Raw genomic sequence first — 21,616 nt, forward strand, 5'->3', positions numbered from 1 at the left:
TTAAGATATAATTTTAAAAATAATGAAAAAATTTATTGTCCCCCTTCGCATTTCCCTACATATGTTACAATGAAGAAATTTATGCTACAGTCAGGACTTTAATTTTGGATTGCTGTAACTTTTCCTTTACGTGTGTTACTGCTTCTGCATCTGGGAAACCTGCCAATAGAATAAGTCTTGATCCAAAGTGTAAATAGACAAAGGCTGGGTGCTAGTGTTAAGATGGCATTATTTCTCCTACAGAGGTCCAGTATCTAGGACTGCATTTAAATCACAGGACAGGTTATTGCTCTCAGCAGGATGTATTTTAGCATTTCATTTTCAGAAGGAAAGAACAGATTGCGTAGACTGAGAAACTATACCCTTTGCCACAAAAAAAGAAGAAATTCTCTTTTATAGTGTTAACTTGAGGGGTAAAAATCAACCACTGGAGAAGGTCTGAGTCTTAACAACACCCAGAAACAAACCAATCCTAGACTGTTCTTGGCAAAGAGGAATAGAGCTTATGGCCAATCTCATGAGTCTAAGAGTCCTTAAATGAACAACAGGTTTAAAACATTTCTAGAGAACTATAGTAATCCCTGAACCAAATTTAGAAAAGCCCTGCAAGTTTGAAAGAAAGAACTGATGTAAAATTTATTACATATGAAGTAGTAAATCACTTCTTCCTCCTCCACAATAACAATAAATCGCACTTAAAACATTTCCAGCTGCGACAGGAATGTTTCTATTTAGATGCTACATCTAAAACACAAAGCATATGCACTATCACATGACATTAAACACAATGGTAATACACTGGCATTTAAGACAAGTGGTAGTAAAGAGGTTTTGATCACAGACTCAGCATCTGTCTTAACACGGCAGTTACTAAATTACAAAACAGCCCACTAACATTCAAAGTCTCTGTTAAAACTGACATTGCACGTTGATTACACTTTCTTGCAAAAACCTTTAGAGACAACATTTCCATCCAACCAGTTAAATATGTAATAGAGCTATAAATAAGAGAAAAATAATCTCAGTTTTTTCCATCAGATCATTAATCTAATATAATTTTCAGTAACAAAGAAGTAGTCAGTCAGTTGCAGGTGTGCAACAACAAAGTGAAGCATCTAGACATTAAGCAGACTGGTGAAATGGCTGTGATCAATTATAGTAACAGTATCCGTACTTTTTATCCTGTGTGCTTGCTGCATACTGTCACAGAAGCTTCCTCATATTGTTAATGCAGTGTATTTAGTTCTCAGAGTATAACCTGTTTCCCCACAAAATCAGGCTATGCTTGGATTTCTGAGAAAAGTGCTTTTACAGAATTAGCAAGCACTGGGCACATGACATCAAAGTTGTTAATAATGACACTATTGAGTATGACACACACATGTATATACACATGTTAAAACATCCAAACTGAAAAGACTATGTCTCAAATGCAGATTAAGCCAAAAGCTCTGGGGAAGCTCTTGCATCTGCAAACGCAAGTCATAAATGCACATTTTCAGAAAGGCCTGCAGGAGTTTGTGGCTTATCTAAAGACACCTATAACAACAGAGAGGAAAGGGCAGGCACAGCAACCTTAGGTGTACATAACAGTGCTATGCTTCTTGTGGGTGCAATCTAACCTGTTATTTGCCTTACTAAGAAATGTTTTAACGTTTATTCAGTTGACCATCCAAAAATAATTTGAATCAAGAAATACTTTGAAATTTGAATCTATCAGTCAATCACAAATGCTTGCATACTTGCATATGTATAGAAAGTCACATGAAAGCAGACAGCAGAATTGCGACTCATTCTGGGTGCCAGCTGACATCCAGTCATGCATTTCAAAAACAAACATAACAAACAAACAACCAACACAAAAAAGCCAGAACAAATCAAAAAAAATAGCTCCAAACTAGGAAACAATTGTAACCAGGACAGGTCAACCTGTCCTTTGCAAACCAAGCAACTGAAGTTATTAATCATATTTGTTCATTCAATCTAGAACCTATCCTTTACCATCTTAGGAGCACTTAGCCCTTCCTCATCGTACACTTCAGTCTCTCTCTCTCCTCAGAAGGAAACATTTCATTACTTTCCATTTCTGAGACTAGAAAGAAAGGACAGTTAGTCTGGATCCCAAGTAGGTTTAATCTCTGTTCTGGAGTTCCTAAATGCCAAGCTGTAAAGACCTTGGGAAGGACTCATCAAGCTTCAGCCTTAAGAGCCACATATTATGCATGTGGGAAGGAATAAACTAATGTGTCCCAGGGCTCTTGAGTCCTATTCAAAGTTGTGATGGTTCATAGGCATGTTACAAAGTAAATGTAATAAAAGGATGATGAGTTGCTGAAAATGCTGCTTATTCATTCTTGAACTGAATCAAAATTCAATAACATGATACTGAACAAGCTGCTCTAGTTTATGTAGTTTTGAATGGAGATATGTGGGGGTGAGTTTTGGGCTAGATGATCTCCTCTGGTCTCTTCCAACTTTATCCATCCTGTGATTCTATATGTATCACTGATGCTATTGAGAAGGCACAAGTCCATTCTAAATTAGCTGTCTGTTCAGTCCTGCTTCTTGAACCAGAGTAAACTAAATTCCTGTAATTTAGTCAGACTAAGGTACTGTGCAGAAGTGATGACAATTCCATTATCCAGGAGAAGTTAAAAGCCCTCCTCCTCCAACAAATCCAGCAAACTAGGACACAAAACACTTCTAGCAGCACCTTATCTGTGTTAAGAGTCCAGAATTGACTTTTAGTTTAAAAGCTTTAGTTTAAAAGCAAGCATTCAAGCTGGTAACAGCTCATCCTTCACAGAAAGACTTTTCCACACTTCTACTGGATGTGGTGGTAGCAAGCTTATTTTCCAGTGTTCTCCATTAGATGAAGCTACTACCCATCCTTGCTGCAGTTCCAAATATTCTCTCTCAAATATATGTTGGTCAGCCAACACCAAGAACACCGGTAAATGGCAGTTTTAACACAAGATGTGAAAATCAGAACGGCTGTACTTGAGATAGAAAGGGCTATGCTTTTTGTGCCCAAGGCTACTTTCCAAGCTAATTGAATAGAAGCATGCACATTGCAGACAGGAGAGGAAATAACACGGCTTCGAGGGACTGGAGTGAACAACAGCATAGCAGTCCATCCAAGTAGCCTTCCAGGAAGCCATTTCATTTTCCCTGGTCACTTGACATTGGTCTGAAGAAGAGATTACGCAGATGTATTAAAACTTTGTCCTATTTTGAGACTGCTAGTTCTGAGGACAACATTTCATCACACAAAGATGCACATAGTATGTGAGAGTCTGATGACAGTTTTAAGCCAACAGAAACCACATCCTTGTACAGTGGCTATTTGTCAGTTGCCCTAGCAGCTTCACATTTTGTGTTATTTTGTCTTTTAGGTAAGACAAATGTCATAAAGAATTTCACAGTTTGGTTCTTGTGGCTTGCATCAAACAAAATCCAAGCAAAACTACCACATTCCCTGTCTTCTACCCACACTCCAGGATATTCTCTGACAGTAAGTAGATAATAAATGACATGAATGTGACCATAAAGCCTTAGTTACCACATCTAGGAGTAATATTAAAAATCAGCATTGCCTGACCTCTTCATCTCCTTTTACTAGGTCTAATATTATTGTTGCATGCCTATATGGCATACTGATTAATTACAGAAGGAAAAATGTTATTGTTAAGGCACTACATACATTAGGAATGGATACAGGTAATTTTTCCACTGTTCAGATCTTGCCTGTCCTACGTGAGTATTAATTCTTTTAGGTCTGGTAGTTTCCAATGTGACTAACATAACAGTTGACCCATTAAGTCAAGCTATATCATAAAATTCAGCTGGTGGGTCAGAAGAGGCAGGGTTAAGACAAGTGAGTTGACACAGCAACTATGTTTCCATCTTCAAACTATGCCAATGTTTTGTTCCAGATAAACACCATGAAGCTAGTCTTTATTTTTTTGTCTCACATAAAATGTAAATGCCGTATTCCTTACAATCCTTTTGCCACTTTTAGTATTGGCTAGATGTCATCAATGTTGCTATTACGGGTAGAACTACAAAGCTTCTCTCTGTTGGCAGTGTTGTGGTTCTGCTTAAACAAAGTAATTCTTGCCTTATACCCCATCTATGTATTGTCACATATTGGTTTGACACAAATACCAATCTTTTATCATTCTGCCTACCACCATAGGCAGGGATCAGGTACTGTCAGACTTTCTCTATTCTTCTACAGTGCTCCGTCTATAAGGGTCTTTCCATGCCTTTTAACACGTTTGTTCAGGTTCTTCACTTATGTTAAATTATGCTAGAATAACAGAAGTGAACTTCTGCAGTACATTTACGATGTGATATTCCAAAATCACTAAGCAAAGTTTCCAGTTAAAATATTATTTTAAATCAAGCCTGAGTTTTGCAGCAAAACAAACTGGTACAGACTTCAAAAACACCCACACAAAAGAAATTAAGTACTACGCTCTGAAATTTGTGTACTGAAAACGGCGATGCTTCTGCTTTCTAAAAATATCTAAGTGCCAACAGTGCTTCCTAAAGTGGATTCATTAAGTCCACGAAAGTGTTCACAACTTCCAGCAGGATAAGGACCATATGATACTTCCAGACCAATTCTTCTCAAACCTCAACTGACAAGACAGATAGGTTGGGATAAATGACTATGGCCTCTGAAAACATTCTGAACAGAATTACAAGCTCCTGCAAAGACTTTAAGGTGGCACTTCCTTTCAGAAGTTTATTAAGGCTCACCCCACACATCCATGGTTGCCCAAAGAATAAAAAAAATAATAAAAAAAAAGAAGCAGTCACTGGTTAATACTGCTTCTGCTCCTGAACAAAGTACTGATTAAATTATTGCTTCTTTTCTTGCTCAAGAAAAAGAAGTTATTCTTTTAAGTTATGGCCTTGCATATTTTCTTAGGTGGAGATATTAATCTATCATAATACAATAAACAGGGCATGAAAAATTTTCCAAAAAGTTTCACATTCAGACAGGCAGAAGCAAAAGGCAGAAATCATCACATGGTCATGCTTACATATACTACATATTAAAAAAAAAAAAAAAAAAAAAAAAAAAAAATCAAGGATACAGAATTATGTCTACATAAGCAGCAAGAAATACCTGCTAATAAAGCCCACATCTTTCTATATAAAAAGCCTGGAAGCATCACATTTTCATGAAAGACAGCAAACTCTTTCAAAATATTGTTTAAAATTGACTTTTTGGCATAGATAGAAGGGTTAAAAAAAAATAATCAAGCTTAATGATGAAATTTTGTCCTTTAACAAGACAAAAGATTTTCTATGGCTATTTCATCATAGCAAACTAGCTTCCTAGCAGTAAAATTTTAGTCTGGTCCACTTAGAAAAATGTTTATCTGAAGCAGTGACTTCTATTGTTGATACGAGAGCAAACAACAAATTTTGATGCCTGCACAGGAATCCTTCCATAATCAGAATTAGGGGGTGGCTTCTGCCTGTAATGAGGAAATCTCAAGGTGCATTACAGAAATGTTGTTCCACTAGATGGAGAAATATAGTATAATTTTGATTTTAAATTTTTAAGGAAGATCTATGTGGTTTTTTTTTTTTGTTTTTTTTTGTTTGTTTGTTTGTTTTTAAATAAAACTCCCTCTACTCAAAGATTCTTAATGCCAAAACAGTTTTCAAGTTCCTCTAAAAATATGTACACAGACAGGTCAGAGAAAAAAGCATGTTCATATGTCACCTGATCTTTTTAGAATATTCTTGATTCTTCATTGAACAAAAAACAGCTGCATCAGTTCCAGGACAGACTGCACTGTTTGAGAAGATCTTGCCTAGAAGCTTTTTTTTTTTTTTTTTTTTTTTTTTAAGCTTTTTTAAGATTAAAAAAAAACAACAAAAGGAGTGATTTTCATTACAAAATTCTTCCTACATTGCACACACTGCTGTAAAACAACACACAACATTAGTAAGAGCAATTAACTTCGCAGAATGCTACTTCAGGTAGCTCAGAATAAGAAATACTTTTTATTTACTTCAATTTCAGCCTGAAGCTCTCATTGATAACCTACCTTTAAAATACCACAGAAAAGTAATAGTTCATTAACTAAAATAAGAAAACAAACAGACATCAAAGATGCAAGCATCACCAAACCAGGCTAAGCAAGCCAGAACAACATGAGACCTATAAAGATTAATCACCAATACTTCCAGCCACATTTTACCACTAGAAGCACTGTTTGTGACATTCCTACAGAGCTCACAGAGTTGTAAGAAAAGGTGAAGTAAGGAACAGTCTTGTCTGTCTTCACTTCAAGTCAATGATGTCTTCATCAGATAAAGAAGTCAGATGAAATGGATAGCTAAATGGTGAGCTCTCCTCCCTGTTTGCTACAGAATCAGGATCTGAACTAGTGGAAAGATGACGACCCTCAGAATAGCTTTCGAAAGAGGCTGAGATTATTCTGCAAAGATGAAGACAAAAGTCACTAAAAAAAAAAAAAAAATACACAGAAAAGGGGCAGGTAGGGTCAGTGGCTATTTCTACATACAATCAAGTCATCCTAAAGACAGATCATTAAAACTGAGTTTCTCTCTGTTTAACTCTGCTTCCATAACAATTCTTATTAAAACAAAGATTACAAATATCAAATTATTGCCAAAAGGTAATCCTAATGAATTGTCCCCCTCATTATAACTTCCAAATAGTAAAATAGTTTATACTGCAGCAGATTAACAAAAAATAATCTCAGTCTATTGTATCTTGGCTGAATTCTGCTGCTAGTCATCACAAATGCAGGTTATAAAAACAGAGAAAACAACATAATGGCAGTAGGGTCTGGTAAGCAGAGCCAAACAGACAAATGCAATAATGTTTATTTGCAAAATTTATTTTGGAAATAGCAAGACAAGAAGATATGAAGAAAACAATAATTCAGTCTGCAGTGTGAATTTAGTAGTTCAAGTCCTAGTGACAGGCCCAACTGCAGTAGGTCCTCCACAAAATCCCACTTAGCCTTTCTTTGCTTATAACATGTCTTTTAGCAATATGCATAGCCCATCTCAGTGCTGTTATTAGATACTAAAACACATTAGCATGAAATTCACAAAGGCCTCAGTCAATCCCTACCTAACTGGGAAAACCATAAACCGGTTGAAAAGCAATCAATTCTCAAAACATTTATGGTCTAATTTAGGCTCCTTCCTAAAGCCCATACATTTATTTACCTGTCACTACTAGTTGATCTTACTGCTCCCTGCTTGGGGTCTGACTGTCTTCGAGGAATCTTTTTTTGCTTCTGTGAACCTTCTGTCTTGGGAATAGGCTCATCCAAGAGGCCTCAATAAAGGAATAAAAGTCTTAATATTCTCATCAGAAAATAAAGCATTCACAAAAATGTGTTTTTTTTTTTTTTTTTTTTTTTTTTAAATTTTCATTTTTTCACTTATTTTCATTTTTAATTAAACAGCTTTCAGCTGACTTAGAATGTGGTCACCTTATATATGACCAGACACTACCTAAACTACTTGCAAACAACATTTTCTTATTGTTTTGTTTGTACTACTTATTTATGAACACTGGTTGTCTGTCACTAATCTGACTATAATGAGATTAGTCCAAAGATGCTCCAAAAATTAGAAATTATATTAGTGGTAACTGATATATATACACTGAAGAACAAGGGGAGTTTACCCAGCAATTCTTTACGTGTTCTGTTTGCAATTTCTTTAATTTCCATGCGAGATAAGGATAGTGAGTGAGTAACAGGAAGAGAGGTGATGCCGCCGGATGTTGGAGTAGTGACGACTTTAGGAGTCAAAGGTGACTTCAGAGGTCGTTCAATGCTTCGCCCTACCAGATTACTAAGAGGAATTTTATACAAGTTTTTACATGTAACTTCACCTGAAACTCAAAAGGAAAAAAAAGAACGTTACTCTTTCACAACCATATCAGTTCATAATACTTCAAAATGAAAAATCATACAGAAAAGTTACAATCATTGTGTGGGTTTTTTGTTTGTTTGTTTTTAAACTCAAATAACATTTCTTGCTTTCTTCTTCAAGACCTTTCTTGCTTTGCACCTTTCAATATAAGTAGGCTAGGAGAAGGAAGAAATAGAACTACATTTTGCACTGACTTTTTGGCTTACAGAGGAAAAAATTTTTGACTCTCAGCAAGGTGATGAATCAGCAATGGAAAAAGGAGGTAAATTTATATGTCCTAAGGCTGATATCCCAACTGTAAGACCATGACTCACTATTCTGTTCAAGATTCCCCAGATATTTTAATATGTTGCCAGAATATTGGAGTCTGGATCCCAAATAGTTCAAATTATGGCTTTTCTTCTTAAGTGACATAAAAGACTCTGCATTTTCTTAATTTTTGGGGGAAAAAAAACCCCAATCACCTAACAACTTACCATCAAACAGCACTACCTTTTAAAAATTGAAATTCCAATTCCTTTCTCTTCTCCCTTTCTGCCAACAGTACCAGATTTAAAAGTCCAAGGCATACATACATATTGCATTATCTAGTCGATACTCCCATGTTTCTCCATTACTGTTCCCTTACAGATCAACTGTTCACAGATTACCTTACAGTAAGGTGATTGTGACTAGATACACTTCTTATTCTGAATTTGAAAAGAACTCTAATCATTGAGGGATGGTTTAGCTGTTTTTACGTGAAAGGAAAGGTGTATGTGAAGTCTGAAATTTTTCTCATAATTTTACGCCATTTTTTCTTTAATCTTGGACATATTGACAAAGATTCATCTAGCTAGTAAAACTTAATTCTTCCTCCCCTGTATAAATGATTTCTTGAAAATAATGCTGCTATTCATTCAAAAGAGATACACTTGGGCAAAAGCTAAGCCAGGTGATTCAGATCTTTGGGTAATAAGATTTCTATCCTCCACACTCTCAACTATTAACTCAAAATCTTTTATCTGATCAATTTCTTCCTACTAAAGATCAGCTACACTGAGATATGGAAGCTGCTGGAACAATCAGAGATGATTATTCAAGCTGTCTAGAAATCATATTACCTTCTGAAGAAGAAAGAGAACATTCTGGCATGTCATAAGCTGTAGGTGTTTGAGGTGAACTTCTTGAACTCATTTCCTTAGAACTGCTATGAGATGATCCGCTTACTGCAGCAGTAGCTTTAAAATAAATATCCGACTGAAATGACAAAGAACTCACCATTAGTACTACAAGACTTTCTTAATCATTTGCTGAGTAAAAGCTCAAATGTTTATCCACTGTATTTCATTGTCACTGTAGCTGCATTGCTGCTGATTTGATTAGGGCTGATCAGGGAAAGGCTATCTCACTGTATCTTGGGGAAACTTCTGTGATGTTCAGAATAGCTTTTGCCCCATAAACAATCAAATACCTCAAGTATGCATTACTGCAGGCAATAAAGGACAGTGAGCTCAATTCTGATCCTGACTGTACTTAATACTAAGAGCACAAAGATGAACGTTTTTCACAAATGAAATCACACTTGTGAGCTTTGATTTGGTTTGTATTTGGCTTAGATAACATTTCATGTTAAACAGATCTCAACAACATCTCACAAATAGTCAAAAATGCTTTTCTTGTGTCTTACCCTTGATGCTACAAGTTGAAGCTCAGGCACAACTGCTGTGTGGACTAAATTTCCATTCACCACTAAACGTATTTCAATGGAATCAGTAGTGAAGGCAAGTATGTAAGGGAAAGCACAGACTGCAACGGAACAAAAAATTATTTGGCACAAAAGAATGATTAATGTAAGTGTTTCTTGGTTGCTCAGTGCAGACTGTTCCTGAGTATCTGATCTACTTCAGCATCTCCCTTTCCTACGACAAAGTTTGCCTAATAAACTGATGAACATTCAGATACATCAAGCCTGAACAAGATTTCATTCTCCATGTCTGGCAGAATGCAGACTGAATGGGAAATAAAAAAACAGAAAAAAGAGAAAGGAAAAATAGTTCAGCAAAGGAAAAAAAAAACTTTGCACCAAGGCTCTACTTTTCAAAATACACTAAAAACAGCCACTTAGCAGAAGTGGCATCATTAATGCAACATGCTTATAGAATCACAGAATTATCTATTTTGGAAAAGACCTTCAAAGATCATGAAGTCCAACCATCAATCTGACCTACCAAGTTCCATCACTAAACCATATCCCTTAGTGTCTTGTCCACATGTTTGCTAAGTACCTATAGGAATGGAGTGACTCCACCATATCCCTGGGCAGTACATTTCAATCATTAACTATCATCTCCATGAATAAATTCTTGAGAATTTATTAATTTATGTTTATCAAAATTTATTAAATACAATTTTTTATAGACAATGTTATTAATTTTGCTTTTGTATGTATTTCTAGCACACGTGCTGTAATTCCAGAAACAGCCAAGCGCAGGACTAAGAGATATTGATAAAAGAGTAAAAATAAATGTTTTCTTACCAACAGCATAAGGAACTTGATTCCAGCAAAAGTGAAAATCATAAGCTGATGGCTGAATCAGTGGAGAACCACCATTAAATGGATACACTTTTCTATACTGGCAAACATCTGTTACAAAAAACAAAAAAAAAAGCACCCATCACTTTACACTGTAAATTAAAAATGTCAACTTTATAGGTAGATTTCAGATAGATAGGTAGATTTCAGGTAGATTAAGTTCAGATGATAGATAGATAAAACTCAAACATCTGTGTAGAAGCCTCTTTGTATCTAAACAGATAATAAGGAAAACGAGCTTTCGTTTGAACATTTAGAAGATAAATATAAAAGAGCTACATTTTAATAAGTTAGCATGTTTCACAAAGTAAGTGGTATTCTGTTTCAACAATCATCAGCTCCTTATTTTGTTTACGGTAGAGAAATAGGCAACAACATTTCTGAAAACCATGTCTTCTCTGTCTGTAAGAACTGCCATGCAAGCAGCCATATGCTACTTCATGTATTCTAAGGACTGTAAAACACATAGGATACTACAGATACTGATTTCATTAATCATGTTACTTGTGAACCTCTTAGCTACCATACATGCACTGAAACTAAGTCTTCTTATGAGTCAGACATGAATTGGCTACTTGGAATGCAATTCTAAATTTAATTTGGAAGATTTAGATCATGAGGAATTTAACCTTCCACTACCCAATTTTATTCTCTAAACACTCTCACTAGTGCTGATAAAACATCCTTTAAAATAAGTTATGTCAACAAATTAAAAGAAGGCTTAAAGAGGAGAAAGAATTGCAATCATCTTTTTATTTTTACTACTTCATATGACTGCACTGGAGGCTCCAGGAAAACATCTGTGAGCACCTCATACACCTGCTCCTATCAGTTCTTTTCAATGTTTTTAGGTAAAATTCTATTTTAAGAGTTGATTTGATGACTCCTGTGGGTCCCTTCCAACGCAGGACGTCCTATGATTTGATTTTTTTCTATTATTTATGTCCTTAGACTGAATCTAAGTTTATAACCAGAGAAGTATTAAAACCCTTTTTCTAAATACAAACTCTGAACTGTCAAATCATGTGTTTTCATATTTGTTCTACGATGATCTTTTCTTAATTGTAAACTCTCTAAAGACCAGAAGTAGGTTTCTCTGTGATAATGTCCTAGAAATAGGAATTCAATATACACATCCTGGAAACATCCAGTGTTTAGTTAGGTAAAGAATGAGGAAATTGGAAGGAATAGGACTTTTGTGAGTAACAAAGTAATATCTATTGTATGTCTAATTCAAAATACCCAATAAAATAGTACTTCAATTTCCAGTCTGCCTAATGTGTATTTAAGTCAAAAAGAATGTATTCTGAAATACTATCTGTGAAACTCTGAAATTTACTTTAAAACACAGATCTAGACTCCAATGAAAAAATAATTCCATATGCAGATCGAGATCCTACCATTTTCAGTCTTCCCTGGATACTTACAGTTATAACATAATAGTAGACCAGCTTCACCATCTTCGTATACATCAATAGCTGCAACAAAATTAACCTGCAATGGAAATGGGAAATGATAATGAATATTCAGATGGGATACTGCAGTTATTACATCCAGTTTTTGACTCTGAAGCAATACAGTCAGTTGGTGTTGTTCCACAATTACAGATTTAAAAAAAAAAAAAAAAAGTGATTTTTCACATTCGGCCTGTTTTGTGATTCATTTTCAGAGTGCTCTTAGAATGGAAATCAATTTATTTTGTATTTAATGCTGTACCTCAGTAATGAATATTCAGTACTATGCCTATAGTATAAAACCTTACCTAATTTATATGGCCATATAAATTTTGAGTTAGTACAGCTGTGTATTGCAGAATCACACGGGTTGGAAGGGACCTCCAGAGATCATGGAGTCCAACCCCCCTGCCAAAGCAGTTTCCTACACCAGCTCACTCAAGTTGGTGTCCAGGCAGGTCTTGAACATCTCCAGAGAAGGAGACTCCACAACCTCCCTGGGCAGCCTGTTCCAGTGCTCTGTCACCTCACCTAAAGAAGTTCTTGCGCACATTGGTGCGGAACTTCCTATCCGAGTTTCCGGCCATTTCCCCTTGTCCTGTCTCCACACACTGCTGAAAAGAGTCTGGCCTCACCACTCTGCTCCCCACACCTTCGACATTTATAGACCTGGATCAGGTCCCCTCTCAGTCTCCTTTTCTCAAGGCTAAACAGAACCCAGATCAATCAGCCTTTCTTCATAGAGAGATGCTCCAGGACCTTCACCATCTTTGTGGCCCTTTATCTTCCCTGCAGCAGGAAACATTTGAACTTCCCCCCCTGCCCTCCCCCAAAACTCAGGATGTTTACTTAAATCGCAACACTTTGTCTTAGTTAGACAGATATAGTTAATTTATTATTTGGCTGTGCAGAAGTTTCTTAAAAAAACCTAAAAGATATAAGCATATCTGAATGAGATACTGGTGGCCAAAAACTGAAGTTATTTTGCTGCAATCTTGGCAATAAAACGTTGAGAACACAAAGAAAAGGCAAAGCACAAACTACTGACTAAAAGGACAATAACGGCTTTGTATTTACGCTGACAGCAATATTTCAGAGAAATGAAACACAGGTTCTTTGTTCATGTGTCATGCCTTGTAAATACCTCTCTCGGAAGTAATTATCATCACACATTCCAAAAGAGACAAGTATCTCAGACAGCCCCTACGGCAGAAGTTGGACTGGACTGAAAAGTAAAGGAGACATAGGATCTTTGTAAACAGTGCTCCCAGCAGGTCAGCACAGCAAGCACTAATTCTGCAAGAAATAATGTTCAGTGTGGTTCTGCAAGAAAATAGGTTCCATGCTTAAACTTACCTTGTTTGCTTCAATATGATGCAGTCTGTAGGACTCCCCAGTACTTTCGTTAACTAAATCAAACTGATGCCGATAAGCTACACAAATCATATTGTCACTGTCTTCAGTAGGTCCATCAACTAGCGTCATAACCACTGGAGGGTCAGAAAGGCATATCTCCTGTATGGTAAACAGAATCATAGAATCACTCAGGTTGAAAAAGACCTTTAAGATCATCAAATCCAATCACGACCTAAGCATACAATGCTAACAACCCTCCGCTAAATCATGTCCCTGAGCACCACATCCAAACGGTTTTTAAACACATCCAGGGATGGTGACTCAACCACCTCCCTGAGGTGCCTATTCCAGTGCTCAACAACCCTTTCTGTAAAGAAGTGTTTCCTAATATCCAACCTAAACTTACCCTGGTGCAGCTAGAGGCCATTTCCCTTTGTCCTGTCACCAGTGAGAATAAACCAACACCACTCTTGCTGTAAGCATATTTCAGATATTGGAAGACAGCAACAAGGTCTCCCCTCAGCCTCCTTTTCCTCAGACCAAACAGCCCGAGTTCCTTCAGTCACTCTTCATAGTCCATATTCTCTGGGCCCTTCTTCACCCTTGTTGCCCTTCTTGGACCTGCTCCAGCACCTCAATGTCCTTTCTGTACTGAGGTGCCCCAAACTGAACACAGTACTTGAGGTGAGGCCTCACCAGTGCCGAGTACAGGGGCAGGATGACTTCCCTAGTCCTGCTCACCACATCATTCCCGATACAAGCCAGGATGCCACTGGCCTTCTTGGCCACCTGGGCACACTGCTGGCTCATATTCAGCCAACTTTCCATCAGTGCACCAAGTCCTTTTCCATCAGGCAGCGTTCTAGCCACTCTTCTCCAAGCCTGTAGGATTGCCTGGAGTTGTGACCAAAATGCAGGACCCAACACCTGACCCTACTGAAACTCATACAGTTAACCTTAGCCCATCGATCCAGTCTATCCAGGTCCCTCTTTAGTGCCTTTCTCCCCTCAGACAGATCAACACTGCCTCCCAGCTTGGTGTCATCTGCAAACTTAGAGGGTTGTTAATAAAGATCTTAAATAGAAGCAGCCCCAATAACGAGCCCTGGGAACTCAGTAAATAAAACTACTCTCTTTTTCAGACTTAGTCTGAAAGCACATCTTTCTAAGCACAGAAACATGACGTAGAGCAAACAAATTCACTTAAATAAATCTGAAAGATTTCTTTGGCCCTTGAACAATGGAGCTCCATCATACTGCTTCTTGCTTATATCTGTCTGGAAGTTCAGAAAGACAAAATGCATGCTCTTTACCTTTCTGCCCCACTAGCTGAGTGCTGCTCAGTCTGTAAAGGCAATTAGTGACCAGATTACACGTACCCGGATATACTGGAACTCCTCTAATGGAGATTCAGATAATGATGGAGAGCTGCCTGTTAAACTGTTGCATGGATTGTATTTCTTTATGATGAGAAGTAGTTTGTTCCGAATAGCCACAACAATCCTCAGTTCACCGCCATGGTGAGTATTAATAGCATATAAATGGCAGCCTAAGGAAACAATGTTCCAGATTGTAATTATTCGGGGTAATGACTGCTTTTATGTTCTGTATTTGAACGATGGTTAGTACAAGAGTGCAACAGAACTGCAATAGGATAGCACTAACATCTAGAAAAAGACAAAATGATGTGATTCTTAAATTGTATTTAAGAATAAATACAAGGGTTAAATTGTATTTTTCCTTTTAACAAGGGTTAAATCATGTTAACCCTTTCCAGCTTGCTGCTGAAGATCAGAAAATGTTTACATCCATTAAAATAATCAATACTCAAACTATTCTGAGTGCTACTATTCAAAATAGATTTGTCAGTGTTTCTCCAATTTACAGTGATCTTAATACATGAATGTGAGACATACAGTTCTTATTATATCCCCCAATTCTGAAAGCAACATACATGCTTTTCTCTAGAGCTTTTCATCAGCAGTGATTATCAAGTAACATGGTAATTTTACCAAGCTCTCAACAGGCACGCTGGACTACACCCAATCTTATTTTCAGAAAATCTTAACAAAGTTTGAATTAACTGTTCAGAGTTAAAGGAAACAACCAAACAAAAAAACTAAAGGTGAAAATCTGCAACAGGAAGCTAATAAGCCATAATAGTATCGTGGGATACTTTTAACATAAGATAGTAAAATCACCTTTTGTTCTCTCCAATTTATTTTCTCTGCAGTCATATTTGCTTCTTATCACCTGCTTTGTTTCTATATCTTTTTGGACTGAACTCAATCTGAAGACAAGGAGACGGGAGTCTTTCCCTGAAGGATGGAAAAAGCCAAAAAATACTTAGAAAAAGATGATGGTGTTCTGAAATTAATACTTCCGAAGAGGTGCAGTTCCTAATAAACAGGGCAGTGTCATAAAAGCAAAAGATAAATAATTTTGCTTCTCTGGGTGTAAGTAGGAATGCGACAACAAGGAAAGACTGCTTGTGAACACACTCTAGTCTTTATAATCCTAGAAACCAATGCCTTCAGTTCAGTAGAAGTTTCCCCTCAGACTGTGTTGAAAACAAACGAACAAACAAACAAACAAAAAAAACCTCAACAAATTATATAAGATCTTTAGAACAGTGAGATATACGCTACTGGAAAACAGTGAAAATACAGCAGAGGCAAACTAAAGGCAAGAGTAGAAGGGTTAACTATAAATGTCTAGCAGCTGATAACTGGACTCTTAACAGTTTGAAAACCTGCCCCTGGAGGCAGACTGGTTTTGCCGTTCTTCAAAGTTACACACATTCAAGATACTTTCCAACTGCAAAAATAACACCGCATCCACTACCACAGTTAAATCTATTTTCCATGATGACAGATGTGAGTAGAATACACTCCTAAATTTAAATAAATAAATAATGGTGCACTACTATTAACAGTTGAAAATAAGCTACTCTTTAAGAACCTTACATAAGAAAGCAAACTTCTTAAAATGCAAACAAAGCAAGATTTTCTGACACAGGTATATTCTTTCAATAGAGCAGCTGGTATAACTGGAAAAAATTAAGCACATTTTCTAAATATGTAGCCAGTGTAGCTCCTGCTATAAATACAAAAGCAAGATCACAGGTGCTGCCTTCAGTGCTGATAGAAGAGCAACACGAATTAGGATGACCTTTGGCGCATACATGACTTTCTTCTCCCACAGAAAGTATTAGAGTAAGAAGGCATAATGCTTCCGTAAGTCCACCATAACTTCAAACATTGACTCAGAGCAAATTCTTACTGTCAACACTGAGAAAATGAAAACAAAATGGATGAAGTCCCTCTCTTTTCAAAAATATGTACACTCAAGAATGTGTGCTTCCATGAATGAGTTTCTTAAATACGAAGGGGGTAAGGTGCTGGAACAGGCTGCCTAGAGAAGCTGTGGTTGCCTGATCTCTGGAAGAATCAGGCTGAACAAGGCTCTGGGCAACCTCATATACTGAAAGACGGCTGTGACCATGATGGGGGATGGAAAGCTGTACTAGATGACCTAAAAAGGTCCCTTCCAACCCAAAAAATTCTATGATTCAGTGTGACCAGCTTAAGGTTTGCACTGAAGCATCATTCTGAACATATCTAGGGATTTCTTTTTTCCCCACACCTTTTAGAAGACAACAACAACAAAAAATCAGAAGTTGTTGTACCTTTTATTCTAAATGAGACATTTAATATATGTCACTACTAGTATGATGCGACTGCCCGTGCCCATGAGTCATGCAAATCCTAAAGCATTCTAAAGCACTGAGACAAAGGAAATAGCATGTGAGCAACCCAGAAGAAGTCAGCAAAGAGAAAGAGGTGGAAGGATGTCAAAAGAGCAACAATAAAAGCTCTAAAACCTAACAAAAGCAATTTAAAAATGGCTAGGTGATGTGAGAAAAGGTGATAATACATATCTAGCGCTGCAGGAATTAAAATGTAGAGCATTTTTTTCCAGTAAAGTAATCTCTTAAAGAAAAAGAGTTAAAATATTCCTTCCTATTGATGTGCCTGCCAAATAAGAAGTTAACCAGATATATTCATAAGAGAACCAATTAACAGGGACCTCTCCTACCTTTATCTGTTCGGGCAATCAAATAATCCAGAGCTTCCAACACATGCATCTGCTTTATTTGCAGAGTTTTATCAAATACTTGAACAGCAGTTTGACCATCTAAAAAGGAAGCACACAAATTTCTTTAAAATTCTGCTAAAATTTGGTAGTTAGTGGTTTTGAACTTCTTCTTGCAATAAAAGCCTTTTTTTTTTCCCCCCTCACTAAAATAAAGCATCCTGTAAGAAACTGCTTAATATACTGTAGCATCATAGCCTATATTTCCTTATGGCAGACTTTTATCATTGCCATGGATCAGATAATGCAAATGAAGCAGAAAAGGGACCATCCTTTAGAGAATTTGAGAATATTCACTGAGAATTAGCTTAATTCCCTCAAGCCTGACGGTCTTTTGTGGCACACAGAAGATAAGGGTCAAACTAGCAAAAGCACTGCTATTGAAGAAGCAGGCTTCCATTGCTGCATAAGCTTTGGGCTTCATGCTCACTAGTATCACAAAGGGCTAACAAATGCAGACAGACCACGTGACACTCCTTGAGCTTGAATTTAACTTATTGAGTCTTTTCGGATGGTCAAGTAACAGCATCTGAAATAATAAAACATTCAGAAATCTGCATTAAAATGGGCCATCAAATATGGCTTGATTCTGATGCAGAGAAAAATTCTGCAAATAGGTGACATAAATGTAATAAATTTACTTGGATTGGTAAATATCAATGGAGGTGAGAACTAACCAATACCTGAGCAGAGCTTATGAACATATGTTTTCAAGACCATGTTCAGATACAAAAATAGTTAACACGAAAACACATGATCATTTACTAACCATCTATTAACAAGACGCCAGCATCTGTAGAAACCAGCAAGGACTGGCCCCAAGAATCTGCACAGATGATCTCATGAGGAAAATTACTGCAGAAAGACTGGGACTCCCAAGGCTATGAATTAACATAAGGGATACACAATAAGCACACTAAGAAATACAGATCAGACAGACACAGAACATGATGGACAATGGCAAGCAGTAACATGTAAACACATCTGGGAGAATATATTTCCTAAGAGTATATTTTTTAAAATTTGAAATATCAAAATCTATTTAATTTTCTTGCAGAGAAAATACTCCCGGCTATCAATTGGATTTGGAGACTAATACAATAATAAGGCATGTTCTTGAAACACTATAACTAAAACCAATGTTTTAGTGCAATTCAGTGGATATTCACTGCAACGCTGGAAATGCTTAATATTATTTTTTTATTTTTTAAATACCACAGACTTAAAATGTATGCACTACCATGCACATACAATTTGCTTATATTCTGTAGTTCGGATTGTATTTAGAAATGGTACTGTTACAGCTGTCTTTCCTCCAAACTCTGCTTCTGTCATGCGTTCTTCATATCTGTCTCCTGAAATCTGGCTCCCTCCATCCCCAATATTAAACAGTAAACTGAAGTCTGAAACTCTACAAGCACCTTTGAAGCTTCTTTGTATAAGATGCATGCAGAAAAGCATAGATTACATTTTCCAATCCCTGGAAAAAGAATCTCGTAGTTACAGAAAATAAAAACACAACTGAATTTTGTTTCAAACTTGATAAAGAAGTAAAAATAATTTAAGATGATTGTCTATGGAAAACACGTGTCTTTTTCATCAAATAACCTCATGACATAAAGATATCCCAATTTGCTTTAACTTGAGAAATGCTTCTACGTCCAGGCTCATCCTTTAATTGCTACTGTCTGCAGAATCACTTTAGTATTATGCAATACTACTGCATATACTTCGTTGCTATAGCACCTAATTATGTAAGTAAATAAATAGTATACAGAACTGATATACAATGCCATGTACATCATATGGCATATACGTACACCATATTCACTAACATTTCATTTTCTAGTAACTCTCCTTAAACAGACAGGTTCACTCACCTCCTTTTTACAAAAGCTTGTATTTGCCAAGGTAGCTGGTGTATCCCCTTTCACACCAGTTTTCAGTTTGAGTGCCTAAAATAAAATAAAATAAAATAAAATACTTTAATTAAATGAAGTTTTTATCACTAGTATGTAAGTTAAAGACTATATAGAACAGATAATTTAGGACAAGAAAATAGCTTAGCTTACTTAGTTTGGATTTTCTGTTACGTTTTCAGTAATTCAGAAAGAAAACATAATTATCTATGTCAAAATGCACACTAACCACTATGGACTATCTTCCCAGACAAAAGATACACAGCTTTTAAAAAAAATGGAAAATTCATTACATGAACTGTCCAACTTAGTAATAGACAGAAGCCCCTATTCCAATGATGTCAGCTGGCCATTTACACAATTCAAGCAGTTAGAGCTGGTTAGCAGATCCTTCTGTCTGTTAACAAGCTGGTGTTACACTTGCAAAACTACATAACAAGCCACTCCAACTGCACATATGCACTACCTGGGGGGTGGTGCTTAAGGCACAGTCACAGCAACACAAATTCTTCAGTCACAAATAACTAGAAGTATGCTGATTCTAAAAGGTCTAAAAACTCTAGAGAAATACTGTATGAATATATTTTCATTGAGACGGATAACACGTCTACTTAAGGTATCTTATATATCTTCCTTGTTTATATTTACAGCATACAAAAATCCAGTGTTTCTATAACATTAAGACACAGTCTTGTAAACATAAATGCATACTTCTGAAATTCATCCTACCTGACCAAGTCGGACAAATTCTGCTTGCCGAGCTTCCTCTTTCTTCCGTGTTGATTTTGGAGACTCCGGTAACACATCACTGAAGGACCTCCTGTTCAGCATGTTCTAAAAAAAGAAAAAAGCAGCTTTTTTTTTTTTTTTTTTTTTTTTTTTTCCTCCAGTTGAATCAAAGTTTTCATAATCTTTTAACTTCATTTTATTTGCTGTGGTATCATTTACATTTTCTGCCTTTCTTTTTAATACATTTTCCTATCATCAACTAACTGGATCAATTAATTGGAAGGTTTCTCTGAGAACAGAAGTTGCTATTAATCCAATCCTTGACTGCTCTATTTTTCTTCTTGTCATCATTTATCACTCACACGGTACAATTCAAGCAAGGTTGCAGACATGAATACATGAACAAGAAAGCTTAAGCAGACCCATTTAGCTAAGAGAAATAAACAGTGAGAAAAAACACCTTTCCAATTCTGGAAGTATTCAACTTCTTTTTAGTTAAGAATCGCATTAAGACTGAGTCTTCATCATCTAAAATGAAGATATCTCATGCTTAATCACAGTAATCCAAAGTTGCACATAATGCGACAAGAGCTGCTTTTATGATAACAAGACAAATTCAAATACCTGCTTTGAATACTCAGTTCCTAACTATTCTATACTCTTGTTGCAGGTAAGCTTATACAAAGTGCAAGATTGCTATGCTTCTCCTCAGATCTGTTAAGTGCATGAAAAGTCCAATCCTGAAAGGACTGTCTGTCTACTTTCATATAACCGTAAAACAAATTATGTGACAATTAGTATTTAGCCTAGTATATGTAATTCAGTTTTCTCATCAGAATTTCAGTCTTTCAATGCAGCAGAGCTTTTCACGTACTAAAATAAGAACATACGCAAAGCACAGAGATCATTACTGACTAGCATTTACCTTGTGTAGATCAGGCATCAGGTCCTGGTATAAAGAGCGGATCAGCATGTCTAGAGTGCGCTGACGTTTCTGAGAAAACGTTGGTGTTTCCAAGGTGGCTTTTTCCCCATTTATTACTAAAAATTGTAGAAAAGAAGGTATATTACTTTAATTGCTTTGCTACCTTCTACCGACTGCAGTTTGCTTCTGTACCAGTATACCCAGTTTTCTCGCAGTTACTTAGTTTTGCCTCCTTTTTACATGTTTTTAGTAAATAACAATCCTTCAAGCTTAAGAGGGAAGAAAGAGTAATGGCAGCATTCAACAAAGCACCCCAATAACTACCTAACCAATATAAAAAATACAATATAAAAAAGACAGAATCAATGTAAGTATGAAACCAATTTAAATATTTTTGAGTAATATGTGAGATAAGTTAACAGTTAAGTTCCTGTCAGGTAAGAGAGCAAAATCATGATTATTATGCTAGGTATCGGTTATTGATCTACCGGTCATGATGACAAGACCAACAAAACCTGATTTAAGCTTTTTAAAGAAGTCTCTGGCCAACAAAACC

At 36.4% G+C, this 21,616-nt stretch overlaps 1 protein-coding gene across 2 annotated transcripts in view; it reads right to left on the bottom strand.

Moving 5' to 3' along the window:
- Positions 1–6,310: 6,310 nt before the first annotated feature.
- The window catches only part of GARNL3 (GTPase activating Rap/RanGAP domain like 3), a gene marked incomplete at both ends in the record, with an annotated part of 40,109 nt that continues 24,803 nt past the window's right edge, over positions 6,311–21,616 (bottom strand). For both annotated transcript variants that reach the window (XM_079544842.1, XM_079544843.1), the window contains 15 exons: positions 6,311–6,467; positions 7,231–7,342; positions 7,697–7,906; positions 9,051–9,186; positions 9,617–9,735; positions 10,466–10,573; positions 11,950–12,016; positions 13,333–13,491; positions 14,712–14,881; positions 15,534–15,650; positions 17,431–17,529; positions 18,257–18,368; positions 19,368–19,442; positions 20,136–20,240; positions 21,061–21,176. In XM_079544842.1, coding sequence (XP_079400968.1) covers positions 6,311–6,467; positions 7,231–7,342; positions 7,697–7,906; positions 9,051–9,186; positions 9,617–9,735; positions 10,466–10,573; positions 11,950–12,016; positions 13,333–13,491; positions 14,712–14,881; positions 15,534–15,650; positions 17,431–17,529; positions 18,257–18,368; positions 19,368–19,442; positions 20,136–20,240; positions 21,061–21,176 — 1,862 coding nt within the window. The remainder of the gene's footprint in view (positions 6,468–7,230; positions 7,343–7,696; positions 7,907–9,050; positions 9,187–9,616; positions 9,736–10,465; positions 10,574–11,949; positions 12,017–13,332; positions 13,492–14,711; positions 14,882–15,533; positions 15,651–17,430; positions 17,530–18,256; positions 18,369–19,367; positions 19,443–20,135; positions 20,241–21,060; positions 21,177–21,616) is intronic.

The sequence above is a fragment of the Tetrao urogallus genome (genome assembly GCF_951394365.1).
Source record: "Tetrao urogallus genome assembly, chromosome: 19".
NCBI classification, from domain to species: Eukaryota; Metazoa; Chordata; class Aves; order Galliformes; family Phasianidae; genus Tetrao; species Tetrao urogallus.